Source organism: Molothrus aeneus, chromosome 18, assembly GCF_037042795.1.
Source record: "Molothrus aeneus isolate 106 chromosome 18, BPBGC_Maene_1.0, whole genome shotgun sequence".
NCBI lineage: Eukaryota > Metazoa > Chordata > Aves > Passeriformes > Icteridae > Molothrus > Molothrus aeneus.
In genome coordinates, this window is record NC_089663.1 from 5658191 (window position 1) to 5673150 (window position 14960).

Here is a 14960-nt window from a genome sequence, read left to right on the forward strand (position 1 = left end):
GCCCGACACTGGTGCCTACAGATGCATTTTCATTACCGATTTCTTTTTTCCACTTCAGCCACCAGCTCATCTGTGGAGAACTGCCCTCTCACCACCATGATCAAGTTCTTGATGACATCTTCAGAACAATCTACATCAAGAAGCCCTCCAACCACTGCTGGTATCCGGCTAGGATTCACCTAGAATAAGCCACCATCATTGAAATTAGTTATTAGCATTACTAATAATGCACCCCCAGTCTTCCATACGTGGAAGCTCTAGTTAACAATTACAATTATGCTTCAGAGCAGAGAACTTTGAGTAACTAACATTTGAATATACATTCCAGGAATAATGTTTTTGTGATAGACAAAAGGTTAATGAAGAGCCTCTGCACTGGGAGAGTGAGAAAAAAGAGGCAGCAGCTTATGCTGTATTTCCTTATAATGAAGTAAAGAGCAAGTCCTTACCTTCTGTACATAGATCTCGATATACTTCTGCAGATTATTGCGATATAAATAGAGCACCAGGTCATGAACAAAGTCAAACCGATCGCAGACAATGATGAGAGGAAGCTGATCTGTGAGCTTTGCCTCCTGTATTTTGTGTGAAAGAGAAAAAAACAACAAAAGATTATTTTCGCAGCCATGCCAACTAAACTTTCTTGGTGTTTCCCTCCATTAGAAAGCTATAGTTCTGCTGCTAAGCAAAATATACAGAAGACCCTTCAATCCCCTGGGCAGAATATTTACCTTCAGGAAGTTCTTTACTCGTTCTGGGTTATAGCAGTTACTTTCACGACAGATTCTTTCCACTTCCTTTATCTGACCAGTCTTGCAAGCTGCCTGGATGTACTTGAAGTGAACATCTGGATCCTGGCTAAAGTTTACAATGGAACCCAAGAAATAGAACAGTCCTGGAAAGAGTCACATGTGTTTAACATTGTTAGAAGTGAAGCAAGTGAAGGCTGTATGGGCCTCAGCTTGTGACTTAAAGAGTTCAGCTTGGCTGACAGAGCAGCTTTCAGTCAACTGCAGGGAGTATCAGAAAGATTCTTTTCCCTTCTTTCAGATTTCATCTTGCTTTCTGATCTTTACTCAAGAGAGTTAAGAAACCATCTAGAACAAAACTAGCCCTAGAACTCACTGTGATGAGCTCACTTTCATAAATTGTGATGAGCTCACTTTCATAAATGTATCCTAAGATCCAGCCATGTGAAAAGTACCTGTCCCATAAAAGCTACAATCCTTACTATTAGCTTCAATCAGCAGCGCTTCCAAGTAAGCTGCTTCCCTCTAATACTGTACCTTCATAGCTTTTGAAAGATTCAAAAAGCTCCACAAGAGACTGGGTGCCAAGCTGTTCATGGTATTTAGAAGCAACTTGCACACAGAGCTGTAGGTTTTGCCGAATGTTGGCTGACAGCATGGCACGCAAACACTCCACAGAGTCCTCAACTGAGAGGGAGCCAAAGAAGTTCACAAGCCACTGCAAAGAGAAAGAAATTTTACTCAGTAACTCACACAGGATTTGACTGATGTCTAAGATGGGCCAACTAGACAGTTACTACCCCAGCCACTAGAGAGAAGTCTTCCATGAATTAAGACCAAAGATATAAAAACAAACACTCACTGTATTTACAATCACAAAAATGCATTCGGAAATAATATTTGAAAAGCCCACCTGGGGAACTGAGGTCAGATTTAAGCCACTGAAAGTACAGATTACAATTTAATCATTAACTGGACAAATGTTCTTGAATCACAGCTACTCTGCTACTTCAGTACCTACAACCCATTTTATGGCAGCTGCAGAAGTGCTGAAGACTGTTCACGTCACTTTCTTACTCTGGACAACACTTACCTCAGGATTCAAGAGGTGAGTATGAACAACTGCACGTTTAATATCGTAGAGATCTGTGTAGTGTTCCAAAGCTCGCTGGAGCAAGCCTGCCTTTTCACACAGCTGGGCAACATGAGCACGATCATAGTGCGTAAACATTTGGTTTCCGAGAATGGCATCTGCAACCTAGGAGGTTACATTTCATATTCACTGTCAAGAAATCAAAACTGCCAAGAGAATCACAGCAGCTACAAGTTGTTGAGAAGTCACAGCAGCGACTAAGTAAACTTTCATGTTACTAAAAGACTTATAGATAGCAGTATCAGACATCCTATTCTGTGCAAGTCCAGTACTGTCTCTCCCTTTTTGGAGGAACTGGGTCGTACCTGTGGGGCATGAATCAAATTCATTTCCAGGAGACGGGTCTGAAGGTGGCCTTCTGCAGGGCGGTTATTTTTCAGGGCATCCAACAAAAAGGATGTGCACTGCTGCAGAAGACTGTGCTCCATGAACACATCCACAATCTGTTGAGATTGGACAAGTTACAGAAGAGGGGTCTATATACACACATGTACATTTTTCTGTGCATACAAAAAGCCTGGCTAGACAGGTGTCCTGGGGTGATGTTATGATACTGCATCCCCTATTGTCAGCTTTGTGCAAAGATCCTAACCTGTCTCAAACTGAGAGAACAGGCTATCACAGCACCTACCATGCTGCATTCCCTTGTTTTCATAGTATTACTATCATGGTAATAGAGAGACAAGTTTCACATTTCCTTTGTCTCTAGAATGGAAGAAGTGCATTACTCTGAGCTATTATGCCAGACTTTACCACCCACTGTTATTTAGTTCTAACACAACATACAAAGTTCATCCCTTCTCCTGCTGGGATGGTTGCTAGAAATAAAGCCAGGACTTTTTCCAAGTAGCTTCATTTTTTAATAATGCAAAATCTTCCCTTATTTCTCCATCCATTTAACAAGAAGTGGCCAATGGCAGCCAGAACTGAACTTAGGTTTATTTGTTCATCTTCCTGTAAATTCTCTGCATGAGGAGATACATGCTCCATTAAAGTCAACACTAGGATAGTAACACTTTATTGCTTAGACTAAGATTGTGGTAGGTTTACTATCAATAAACCAGAAAGCTTCCACAAGAACTTGAGAATACACGTGCCTCTAAAGACTCAATGAAACCAAACTTAACTAGACGATTTAGTCACTCCTCTGATCAAGATGACAAGAGATGTGAACCAGCCTTACCAGTCCCCAGAATAGTACTACACGATTCCCTCTGCCTAGAAAGAGACCAGTACTCTTGTTGTGGGCATCACCTGGTTAATGTTAGCCAGTGGCTCCTCATCCTGTACCAGCATCTGAGAGAACTGCAGGCCTTGTTCTGGACTGACTCTCATCACACTTCTCAGTAGGAAGATCCAGTCAGGGGTATAGCCAACCTAGAGATTTCAGAAACAGTCATACATATTTAGAAGCTTCACACTTCTGTTAAGCCTTCAGATCCTTTAGCATAGGGACTATAAACTGTTGTGAGCTTGCAGTGCCCATCCCCCATCTTCCAGGAATTCTCAGACAAAAGCATTTCTAGTCTGTTGACACAGAAATTCAGTATTCACCTACTTAGTAACTGAACTTGTGCCAGGGCAATTCTCTGGCTATGTAAGAAAATTGCCTGGAATAAATTGTTCAATCGTCCTAAAGGTGTAGTTATCAAGTCCTAAACTTAAAAGTAGGCATTAAGCAATTTTTCTTTTTTTATGGATTACAAAACAAAGTCTGAGGAATTCTGGAAGTATCTTATTTTTATTCTATAGAATAAGCTTAAGCCAGTCCATTAAATTAATACTTCATAAAATTCTGGATGCTTTGAAGTTTATTTTTTTGCAGACTTTTTAGTATATTTAGTAATATACTATGATTTGCACAACGGACACATCAAACATAAGACGAAGCCTGCAGTTTGTAATAAATTATTTACCTTCTTAGCATACAGCACTATTTTCTGGAATTGGCCAGTTTCAGCAAAGCACTGGATCACTTTGTTTGGCACATTAGCTCGAAGGTAGACGCTGAGTGCAAGGGTTGGGTCAGCCGTCTTCACCAAGTCTCCCAGCTCCTCCGAGCACTCCAGCTGAAGTCAGAAGTGGTATTTTGTCAAGCAGAAGAATTCAGAGTTGTAGCACCAACAAAGTGTTGTTCACACTCAACTGTTAGAAGGCAACAGAAGTAGGCTAATGTCACAATTGAGCCTACCTTGTCTTCCTTCAGCCACTTCTCCAGAAGCTGTTTGCGGCCCTGCTGCAGTACAGGGCGACAGAGCTCCAGAGATTCAAACTTGTTCAGCTGTCCCTGGTCGAGCAATATTCCAAAGTACTGGAGCAGGGGAGAGGCCTGCCCAGGCTGAGCTGGTACACTCTGGAACTTCCTAATTGTATCACTGGTACGTAGAATTCCCTGAACAGGCACAAGATAGAGAGAAGCAGTGTTTAATTAGTGAAGACTGAATAGCATTAGTAAAAAAAGCAGGTTGAAGGATAAACTGAAGCATCTACTGTTAAACCTTCAGGACAGAGACCATCAAATCAATGACTTTCTAGCAGGAAGTCAGTGGCCACAAAAAGTCCAGTCTGGTTAGAAATGGATAGCAGACACTCCTTACAGCTTCTTTATGTTTTGAATGCCAAGCTCTGAAATGTAAGTGACCTAAGCAATCCACTAAGCTTAGGCAAGTTTCCATGATTTCTAAGCTTTACCTTTGGAGTTACTTACCTTTGGTGCAGATGCAGCTACTTTAGCAGCATCTGCATAGTTTCCTTGAGCAAACAGTGTGTTGAACTTTCTGGCAAATAACTCCTCTGCCCCGGCTAGGTTACTCCGTATAGCCATTCGCAGTCCCAAGTCAGGATTCTGGAGAACATTTGTAGCATAGTTCACAATGTTGTCTTCCTCAACACATACAGAAAGCACCTGGAAAGGACAAGAGGCATATTGAGGAGTACTGTCCTTTCCACAACTACTATGAAATACAACTATAAAATGGCTATGTAGCTCATCAGTGAAGGAGCAGATTAGTAAAAAAACAAGTTCTTCTTCAAGTAGCTCTACACTGGTAGACATAAAAAACTGATTAATCGAATAGTCACTTGCTCTTCCATGACATTGGTTGCATCAAGTCACTCCTTAAGTTTGTTACATTCCATTTGAACTTTAGAAGGCTCAGAAACAGCCTGGTGGATTTGTTACCTGTCCTTTTTTGTTCACACCAATAATGCCTGAGGTAGGTTCATGAGGAGCTGTGACAAATATAGTGTCAGCACTAATACGGTTCATGTAGATGCACACTCCAGACTCCAAATCATACATGTGGATATATCCATACTTCGTGATCAGATAAATCACACCATGCTTAATTCCAATCTGCCAAAGACAGGGTTTTATTAGTAAAAACTAGTAAGATTGTAACACTTAAGACAGCTGCCTTTAGCCTAGTCACAAGAAAGCACTGCAGTGACATGCCTTTGTACTGACATTAAGAACAAATATAGCTTCAGGCTTCTTCCTTTCAGACTCAAAAGCAATGAACAGCTTTGCTGGCCATTTGCAGGCACAGCTCCAGTGAAGAGAGGTTGAAGGGAAATTAAAATTCATCTGCAGCAAAGAACATACTCCTCATCCTAATAAGCCAAGCTGAGGAGAAAAGTTTGGGCATAATTAGCATTCTAGTCTAGAATTAGCATTCTAGTTCAGAAATACTAATGAGATAATCCCATTCTCTTCCAACAAAGCCTACCCAAAGCACCAGCAGAATCTAAACCAAGCTCATCTACTGAGTATTCCAGTTTATCTGTCAAGTCACTGAAACTGGGGACGCTTTCAAGGCAAAAGGGTCTTCAGATATAAAAGTATTCTCCCCTTGGAAGTCTTTGGATGTTTTATTAATTAAGCCTTAAGCTGAAGTATAGAGCCACATGAATCCTGCCACACATGCACCTTAGTTATGGGCATCTCTTGGTCTATTTATGAAGCTGGTCTTATGCTCCAAAATAGTCTGATTTTATGACACATTTCTAGTCCTAGAAACATGCTAAGTGAAATGTGATCTGTGATAGCAACCAGCTCTGTTCTTTCCTGAAGAATCTCCCACTTATGGCCCAAATTGCCTTTTCTGTACTGCTGCTACTACAGGAAGTATGCTAATATTCTTATCTAGAACTTGGAACATTAGTAGGAAGCTGAACAGCCGAAGTGATGTTGGATACATTCTCCCTGAACATACTCTCAAGGGGTTTTTTTGTGGTCTGTTTCATTGGTTTGGAGGTTTTTTGGTAGAATTTTTGGGGGTTTTTTGTTTATTAATTTTTTAAATACAGGAGCGGTCTATGTATTTAAGTTATTGTTTTAATGTCCATGCTACCTCCCACAAACCCATTAACACCTCTCCCAGAACTAGGAAGAATGACAGCAAAGCACTATAGAAAGCAATCTTTGCAGCAGATGTCAGCTCCTTGCCAGGCTATAAAGCTCATTTTTAGGGGAGGGTCAAACATTTACCTGCATTGCCACAGGAAAGTCTGTCTGTGCCTCAGGTGGGAAAAACACATCAACAGCCTTCTTAACAAATGGCTGATTTCCAGTAGCTGGCTGACCTACTTCGATTATGTGCAGCTAGGAAGAAAAGAGTTCATGTCACAAGATTGCCTGCAAGTGCAGCCACATGAAAGAAGTTCCTTTCCTCAGATATGCTACTGAAGTCATCTGCCACATTTGGCCAACAGTCTGGGGAGCTGTGCTCCACATATTCAGAATGTTAAATTTTCTGGAACCTGATAAATTAAAACCTGGGAGAAGAATAAAAAAACCCCCAAACAACCACTCTTTTTATGAAAGTGACTATTCCTATTCAAGACAACCCATTCACGATATTTTGAGTCACACTTGTCAATTCATCAGTTTTGGAGGACAAGACTAGTTAAGCCAAGGCATTTACTGTGGTGTTACCTCAGCCCTGCACAGACTGCTCAGCAGCTGTGGCATATCCAATGCTACTGAATTCCACATTCAGTTTGATGCAAACAACCTACCTATGGCACTACAGGAACGTAGCTGTAGACTTTACCTTGCCTCCTGCAGGACTCCTCACAGCAAAACAGAAGAGGGTAGAAGGTTTGGCATTTCCCTCTATTTTGAATTCTGCAAAAGCTGCTGCATGGCCTTCTATAGGTTGGGAGACTTTTCTGTCAACCGAGTACAGCTGCATTGCACCAACCACACGATTTTGCTAGAAAAAAGAAAGGTCAGCTTTTAGAGAAAAGATTTCAAATGTTTGTAGCAAGACCCTTGGGACAGTAAGCTCAAAAGCAGCAAATGACTCTCATCCCCTCCTCCAACACTTGAACCAAACTAGAAGTCAGGCTATTTGTACACAAAAGATAGTTCTGAATTTTTTATTTACAGAAACCAGAGTTAAACTACAGCAGCTATTAAGTGAAGTGGGGCCAAGGCTCTCCCAATTACCTTCATAACGTACTGCTGCCAGGGAACTTACCTGTGCTGAAATTCCTATCAGCAGCAGCCATTTTTGGTGTTCATCTGTTCTGTAATTGATGATTTGGCAGCCTGCAAGACTAGCATGTCTATCAAACATCTTTTGGGGTTGTGATTCTCCCTCCATGCTCCAGTGGTACACTGCTGTCTCTGTCACCAAGGCAACCGTATTCACAGATATCCATTTCCAGAAGATCACTTCCTCAGCCATTGTGTGGGCTTTCATTTTACTTTTCATCTCAATGTTAAAGATCTGAAGTGTTTTCCCAGCTAGTACGACAAAATCCAAGAAACATCACAGATCAATTACCACAATGGCCATCCTGTAGTTTGCCCATTTACAAGCACCCAGTTTAAGCCACTGTTCCAGTGGTGCTACAGACAGGGTTAGTGTCTGTCACATCTTAGTCTCCTTTGACACCTGACTCTTAACAGAATCCCCTCTCCACCCCAACACTTGTACCATCCCAAAACCAACACAATCTCCTTATGGACACTCACACAGACATTCCAACAACTGACAAGCATGGACACTTCAATTTACTGTAAGCTGCAGTAAAAAAGACAGTCTAAACTACAGAGCTTGTGTAAACTCTCGTGCTGCCAGTTGGCGGCACTGGTATGCCAAGTTACAGATGTCTAGTAGATGTCACTCAGTATAATTAATAGAAAGAATGGCTCCACTTTATGTCAATTTAGTAGCTGCTGTAGATGACCTGGACTGAGTCAAGGTCATGAGACTTGAAACAGCTTCAGACAGCCAAAGATCATAGCTCCCATTTTGTTTTCCTGTTGGATGAACTGCACACTGAACTAGATGGGCTTCGTACAACAAGTATCTACTGGAGAGGACAGTCAAACGCTCAGAAAGACTATAGGAAGGTTTGGAGCTTTAGGTCCAGTTAAGATTACGTCTTCATGATTTAGGAAACTACACTGCAGGTTTAGGCTTGATTTCAGTAGTCCTTTTAAACAACCAGAAGCCCTATCCTGCTAAGTAGGCTTAAAACTAACCGAACCAAATTATAAAGAATAAGGGAATCCACTCCTTTCATGAAGTCAAAGTGATGTTTTATTTTACTGAAGAGGAGATAACTCAGCTCCAGGAATATTCTTTTCTGTTCACAAGACACCCACTCAGACTGCTGGAATATTGGCTTGTAATGCCATTATTTCTATCCCCATTTCAGAATTGTTTCCTGCTAGTAACACTTGTGACTGCCAAACTGGGAGTTCGCTGATAGATAAAGGCTGCTGGCCATGGAGAAATTGTATTCAGGAGTTACTAATCCCAAGTTAATATGTATCTTGAACTGCTCTGTAATGTTTTAGCATAATCTATACATAAATTGATCATGTTAGTTTAATGCAATGCCAAGAGACAATGCAAGACTTAAGAGCTATCACATGCAGCATTTGCTGCCTGGTTTAACAGCATTGAGAACTGTCAACCTGATCAACAACATCCTAGGAGAGCTCGTTGGCTTCCCTGGGACCAAAAGCAGCCTGCTAATGAACACTTTGCTCTGCACATGCACTTACTGTGTTAGACAGATGCAGTAAGCCTAGTAAACTGATAGCTGGAAACAGTGTATTTACTCTCTTGGACAACTATTTGTCCAGCAATGGCCTGGTGCTATCAAAAGATGGATTTTCAACACCCACGGTGTGCAGCCTCACATGCAGCCAGTAGACAAGGAGTTCTGGAAGGGCTCTGGTCACCATCTAAACAACAATCCCAGAATACCCATATAGAAAAACTGCTCTTCAAGACAGACTTCCTGAACAGGAAGCATTATGCCTTTCCTAGGTTTAAGAACATAGGAGAATGTGATAAACAGCTAAGAGCTCATGCTTGTCTCTTTTCTAGACTGAATTTGACTGTTATGTCACAGTTGGAAATGGCTTCTACAAGCTTCACTAGGCAGTTTAGCCCTGGATGTTGGGAGCTGCAGAAACTACTGCTTTACAACTCCCTAAATGTGGCAACATATATTCAAACTTCACAGTAACTAAAATTCATAGTAACTAAACTATTAAAGAATTATGTTATTTGGATTGAGAAAGCAGGATCTGCTATACAGTCATAGTGAGGGCATGTGTGCACTTGAGTCTTACGTCTACTTGAATACTTTATTACGCCAAGATTCGAGACAAAAAGACTTAAAAGTTTTTCTGATCAAACTACCAAACTGGTGAATCTATTTAGACTATACAGGTGCAATCAAGTAAGCAGATTCGATTTTTGAATATCAGCACAAGAACTTACATTACAGTTGACTGGAGCATGACATTTCTCCATTACACAAAGAATGGAAGCACCCTCGAATGCTGCATTCTCCACTTACACCCACTGCTGAGCACTCCCAGTACAGAGCAGTGCAAGAGGACCAAGAACACAAGGACAATGCATAAATCTTGGTACACCAGGAGAATGCCACATGCAATCCAGAAATGAAATTGTGCATACTGTACATCAGCTAAAATCAAGAACCATTTCATTTCTTTTTCTGAGGGTGGATTTCTACATTTATTGCTCAATAATCCTGGGATTACGAGCAACTGCCCATCATGGCACACTGAGTCACATTATCTAACCATTTTGACTATTGAAGCCTCACTCGATCAGCAGGGAAAAGTCTGGAGTGACAGACTGACTTAATCCACGCGTTATCATGGATAACATACTGGTTAGGTAGCTCTATTAACCCAACCTTTTGATCACTAGATTATTTATAGAAGAGATCATTAAGTTTGCAACACTTGACAACACAACTTTGCACGTCAACATAACATCATTAATTCAACCTTGTCGGTTCAGAGGACAGATTTACTCACTCTGAATGGACAGAACAATACTCCTTTTGAACAAGTCCTAACTGGCAAGAATAAAGCTATATTCTTTGAAGCTGTTGATAATCCATTTAGTTAGTATATTAGTTTTCAAACCTGATTATGTAGTTTCCTTTTAAGAGGTAGATGAAGCTCTGCTAGTGTAGAGAAGGCACTTTCCTTGCCAATACAGTCTGTTTAAAGGGGTCCAAGATAAAGGACAGTAACCTCATAACAGATCTGAATTTTTTTTCATTACTACCTTTACCCATACCCAGGGTAAGGCAGTCCTTTGGAAGATGCATAACTATGACTATAAGTGAAGTCAATATTCACTTTAGTTCTCACCTGATGTCAGTATGAGCCTGAGATCAAAGAAGAGAAGTTGAAGGTTTCGCACCAGTTCTGAGGACAGTTTCTTGGACCCCCAAGTAATTTCACCATGATTTTTGACAATAAAAACCACACTTAAGCAGAAATGAATAGCACACAGGACATGCTAGCAGGTCTCTCATAAAAATATTGCAACTTCATTTTGTCTATCAACTGTACTTCCATCACATATACACACAAACACTAAAGCACACTCTCCTCCTTCACTCGGTACAGTCAATAGTCAAAACAGCCAAATGGTTAGAAACAAGCCAATGGAGAACATGATCATTGTAATACCAGTTGAGGATTAAGATTCCCCCACCTGGCCATGAAGTGAACTGTCAAATGGCTACCTTAAAGTTCAGTTCTTTTTATGAGATGGGACCATTCTGTACTACCAAACATACAATGTCAGGACAAAGTTCACTCACCATCTGTTTAGATAAGATGCAGGAAGAAAAGTACATAGTCAGTAACAGTTATTGAGATTAAATACCAGATGTTGGTCATTTGAGAAAAGAGCCAGACATGAATTTAAAATTACTTCTTTGAGCTCAGAGTGCTACTTAAAGGCAGTAACAACACCACAGGTAGCAGTAAGCAAAGGTCTTCTAGCTGCAAGACCTCATGATTGTCAAACTTAACATGTTTGTTATGTTCAAACTTTTACACTTACTGGCCATCCTTATGACATTATGATATCTAGTAAAAACTTCAGAGCTACAAGAAAGGACTGGAACAGGGCAGAAAATATGGCTTTACATCCCTATTCATCTATACAAGTGTCCATTATGTTTACAATACCTGTTTAAAGGGAAAGTATACCAGATGCTGACCTGGTCCTCAGTGAGGATAGGAGGCTGCAGTGCCAGGTCCAAGCAACTCATATCCACTTGGAGGCAAATCATCCATAGATTACTGAAAGATCTACTACCAAAAATACAGCATGCAAGTTCAGGCGAGAATTCTTATCCTCATATACATTCTTCTTAGAAAGTTTAGATAATTTTTAAAAGCATTAATAAATAGTACAGCTAAACAGTAGTTTTCATACTGCAGTCATAAAGGGTGACTCACCTTTGAGCGCTATTACTTTAGAGGCTGGATTCATGATGGCACTTTCTGCAGAAATTGGACGTCTGATGGGTGTTGTTGGATCACTCATGTCAATTATCACTACTTGTGCCTGCTCTCCTACTTTCTCCCTTATGCAGATGAACTTGTCAGACTCCATTGTTAGGGTGCTGAATCCAATGTTTGCTGGATTAATGCCCAAATTTTGGAGCTAGAAAGACAAGAAAACAGTACTTTATTATCCTTCCCATGTTGAAGGTCTAACTCAAGCCTCTATGTCCTAAATCTCCTCCAGAAGGAAATGCAAGACTGACAAGTTTCTCTGACTAGAGTGTACACTATTGAACTCTGATTTATCTTCTGAGCCTCTTTGTTCCACATGCAAAGAACTACACAACTGTCAGTATTCAGGTCCTAAAAACATTCTGAAGTTGTATTATTGATGCAAACTAAAAGGAGTTTTAACTTATGTGTTTATTACTTAACCTGGTTCTAGTAATGTACTAAAGACTACACCAGCAGTAAGATCACTATTCCAGTTTTAGCAAGGCTGGTAAATTTGATGTTCAAAACTTAGGTGTTGAATGTCATTCAGAATGATGATGTTCAGCATCAGAGGGTAGTACAGAAAGAATCAATTACCCTTATGCAACCCCCTCCTAGCAACAGTGTAGAAGGAAGTCTACACAGCAGATCTCAATTGGCCTACAAGTGGACTTGCTCATCTTACTTCACAGAATACCTAATTCTTACCAGCGAAAGGTAAGAAAGATGTGTTAAAATAAACAATCATTTCATCTCTCCTTGCCCAAGATGTCGTGCCTTAGGCTCAGCAACAAAGGCAAGGGTTGTGATGCAGGCCCCTTCCAGCTGTACGTCCAGCTCTAAAAACATAACTTGTGCTCAACCACACAACAGTAAAAACAAAGTAGTTACTCTAAATGTAACCTGGAGTCATTCTGAGCTGCCAAACAGACTCCCCTACAAGACACCTATGTATATATATAATTTTCATCCTTTTGTGTTAACTTTATTTCCATTCACTCTCAATTTCAGTCAACAGGAGGAGGTGGTAGTGAACAAATATCACTGTTCCATTGGTCCACAGTAAATCAGATTTATCTATGCAGCACAGCCTGGTTTGGTACGTCTGTAAGCTGCATCTTATATAACTGTAACAAGCCTGAGCACCTGCTTTATGCCCCAAAGCAATGCTTTTCAAGCACAGGAACTGCATCAGCTTCACTGAAGCTTCTCAAAGGATTAACCTATACTGCTTTTCAGGGCACTGCAAGTGAAAAATTACTGCCCTCAAGGAGACAGAATAGAGTCTACCACCAGCATCACTGAGTCATTACACTCCTTTGATACATAGCACCAGGAGCCTCACACAATAGACTCAATCCCTTGGGCAAGAAGTCCCATGATGGCATCACAAACACTGTCTTAGTGTGTTTCAGCCAGCTGACCATGGCTTGTTACAGGTTCTGTAATGCTACTCACTAAATCGTAAACTGGGGATGTAACAGAGATACCTCTCAGTGTGATGTGTCGGGACTGTGCCCAAGAATGCCTCAGGAATTGTTTGTTTCCTGTTGAGCTGACTAATGAAGAGCTATTCAGTTCAGTAATTGCTAATCTCAACAGACTCAACTTTCAGTAATGTAGTATCAGCTAAATGTATGAATGCATAAAAAGACATTTACTCATTGCCATTAGTGTTTCTCAGCAGAACTGAGAGCCATTCAGCTAACATCTCACTTCAGGGGTAAATACTTAATACACAACAGTAAACTTCAGCAGGTGCCAATTCATTCCAAAAGAAAATCAAGGTTTAGGCACAAGGTCATCAGATAACACTTACACCCAGAGTTTTGAAAACAAATCTAACAGGTAGGTGGCTAATACATGCTTCTGTGTCAGGAAGGAAAGAAGTTTTCATACCAAGACAACTTGTGTACCTTTCATATTTAACACACAATGTTTTAGCACCCAATAAACAGGCAAGTTGTAGTCCCACCAACTTCTGTGATCTTGAACAACAGAAGAATAAATGACAGGCTCTTAATTCCACTGTTCTTGCTTGCTTGCTCTACACCAGACAATGTCCACATATTGCCACAAATTACATGTTCACGTATTCGACACTTATGTACTTTGATGTTGAGTATGTTCCGAGTTCATCTGCCAACAGAGTACAGTCCATTATAAGAGACTCATTAAGAGTCACAAGAGTAGTCAAGAAATTCAACTGCAGCACAGCTAAGTTCCTAACTTGATTTAATTAATCCAAATTCAGATATATTTCCAGAGTATAGAAGCAGAAACACAGCTTTTTCAAGGTCTCCTCTCAATTAGTGTGCTTCAGTCTGACCTACTCTTCAAGAAACAGCCCCTGGACACTCATTTTGCAAAGTGAGAACCTTGAGGCATTTCCTTGAAGTTCAGCTTTAAACCCACCATTATTCACTTCAAAGTCTGGTCCCTGTTTAAGAAAACATTTTGGGTATCTTTACTAAGACAAGTATGATTTTGCATCACACTCTGGTATTAAAATTTCCTGCTTTAACACATGATAAAATCAAGCAAAGGCTTCAGAAACGTAATGCTAAATTCTGCTTGAGTATCACTGCCATCATTATTAGGGAAACCCATCACATCTTTTAAAGGCTAAATGCCAGTACTCCCTAAAGGACGGTCATGTGAATACTGCAAGCCTCAGTCAATGACGCCAACACTTCACAGTTTAACAGTCTGAAAACACTGAAGACTGTTCCTACTGTTAGGGGAATGGCCTGTATCCTCCTGAGATATGTGAGGCACTGTAAGAGGCATATTTCTTACTGACTATACAGAAGAATATGAGCAGAATCCCTCTACCATCAAATAACGTCTATCAGCCAGCATCACTTTTACCCTGGATGGGACAAATCTTCCAAGATGATCTGAAAAATATTGTTCTAAAGCACCTTCCCCCCTTCCTCATGAATAAAATCAGCATAACTTTATTACAGAAAGTAGCAAGCACTTAGCCATGCAGATTAAAAGGCCTCAGGTGAAGATGCTACAGATCATTACTGAGGTGTATATATATATATATTAATTAGTGATTTTTCAGTTTATTTTCATAAAGAAGTGAATAACAGGCCTCTCAACTACTACTGATTTTTCATTTTTTTATTATGCTTCTTAGTCAAGCAGTACCCTCTCTCAAACTAAGGCTGTTTTCTTCTGAAAATAAAGATTCACCACTACACAGTCATTCCAGAGGTATTTATTATGATTTCCATTATTC

At 40.4% G+C, this 14960-nt stretch overlaps 1 protein-coding gene across 2 annotated transcripts in view; it reads right to left on the minus strand.

Moving 5' to 3' along the window:
• The window catches only part of CLTCL1 (clathrin heavy chain like 1), a 34672-nt gene that overhangs the window by 14417 nt on the left and 5295 nt on the right, over positions 1-14960 (minus strand). For both annotated transcript variants that reach the window (XM_066562525.1, XM_066562524.1), the window contains exons 2-16: positions 11669-11876; positions 7386-7654; positions 6957-7118; positions 6392-6505; positions 5084-5257; positions 4610-4807; positions 4094-4294; positions 3819-3971; positions 3157-3279; positions 2208-2345; positions 1843-2007; positions 1287-1467; positions 732-895; positions 450-575; positions 37-179 (exon numbers count right to left, since the gene is read on the minus strand). In XM_066562525.1, coding sequence (XP_066418622.1) covers positions 37-179; positions 450-575; positions 732-895; positions 1287-1467; positions 1843-2007; positions 2208-2345; positions 3157-3279; positions 3819-3971; positions 4094-4294; positions 4610-4807; positions 5084-5257; positions 6392-6505; positions 6957-7118; positions 7386-7654; positions 11669-11876 — 2519 coding nt within the window. The remainder of the gene's footprint in view (positions 1-36; positions 180-449; positions 576-731; positions 896-1286; positions 1468-1842; positions 2008-2207; positions 2346-3156; positions 3280-3818; positions 3972-4093; positions 4295-4609; positions 4808-5083; positions 5258-6391; positions 6506-6956; positions 7119-7385; positions 7655-11668; positions 11877-14960) is intronic.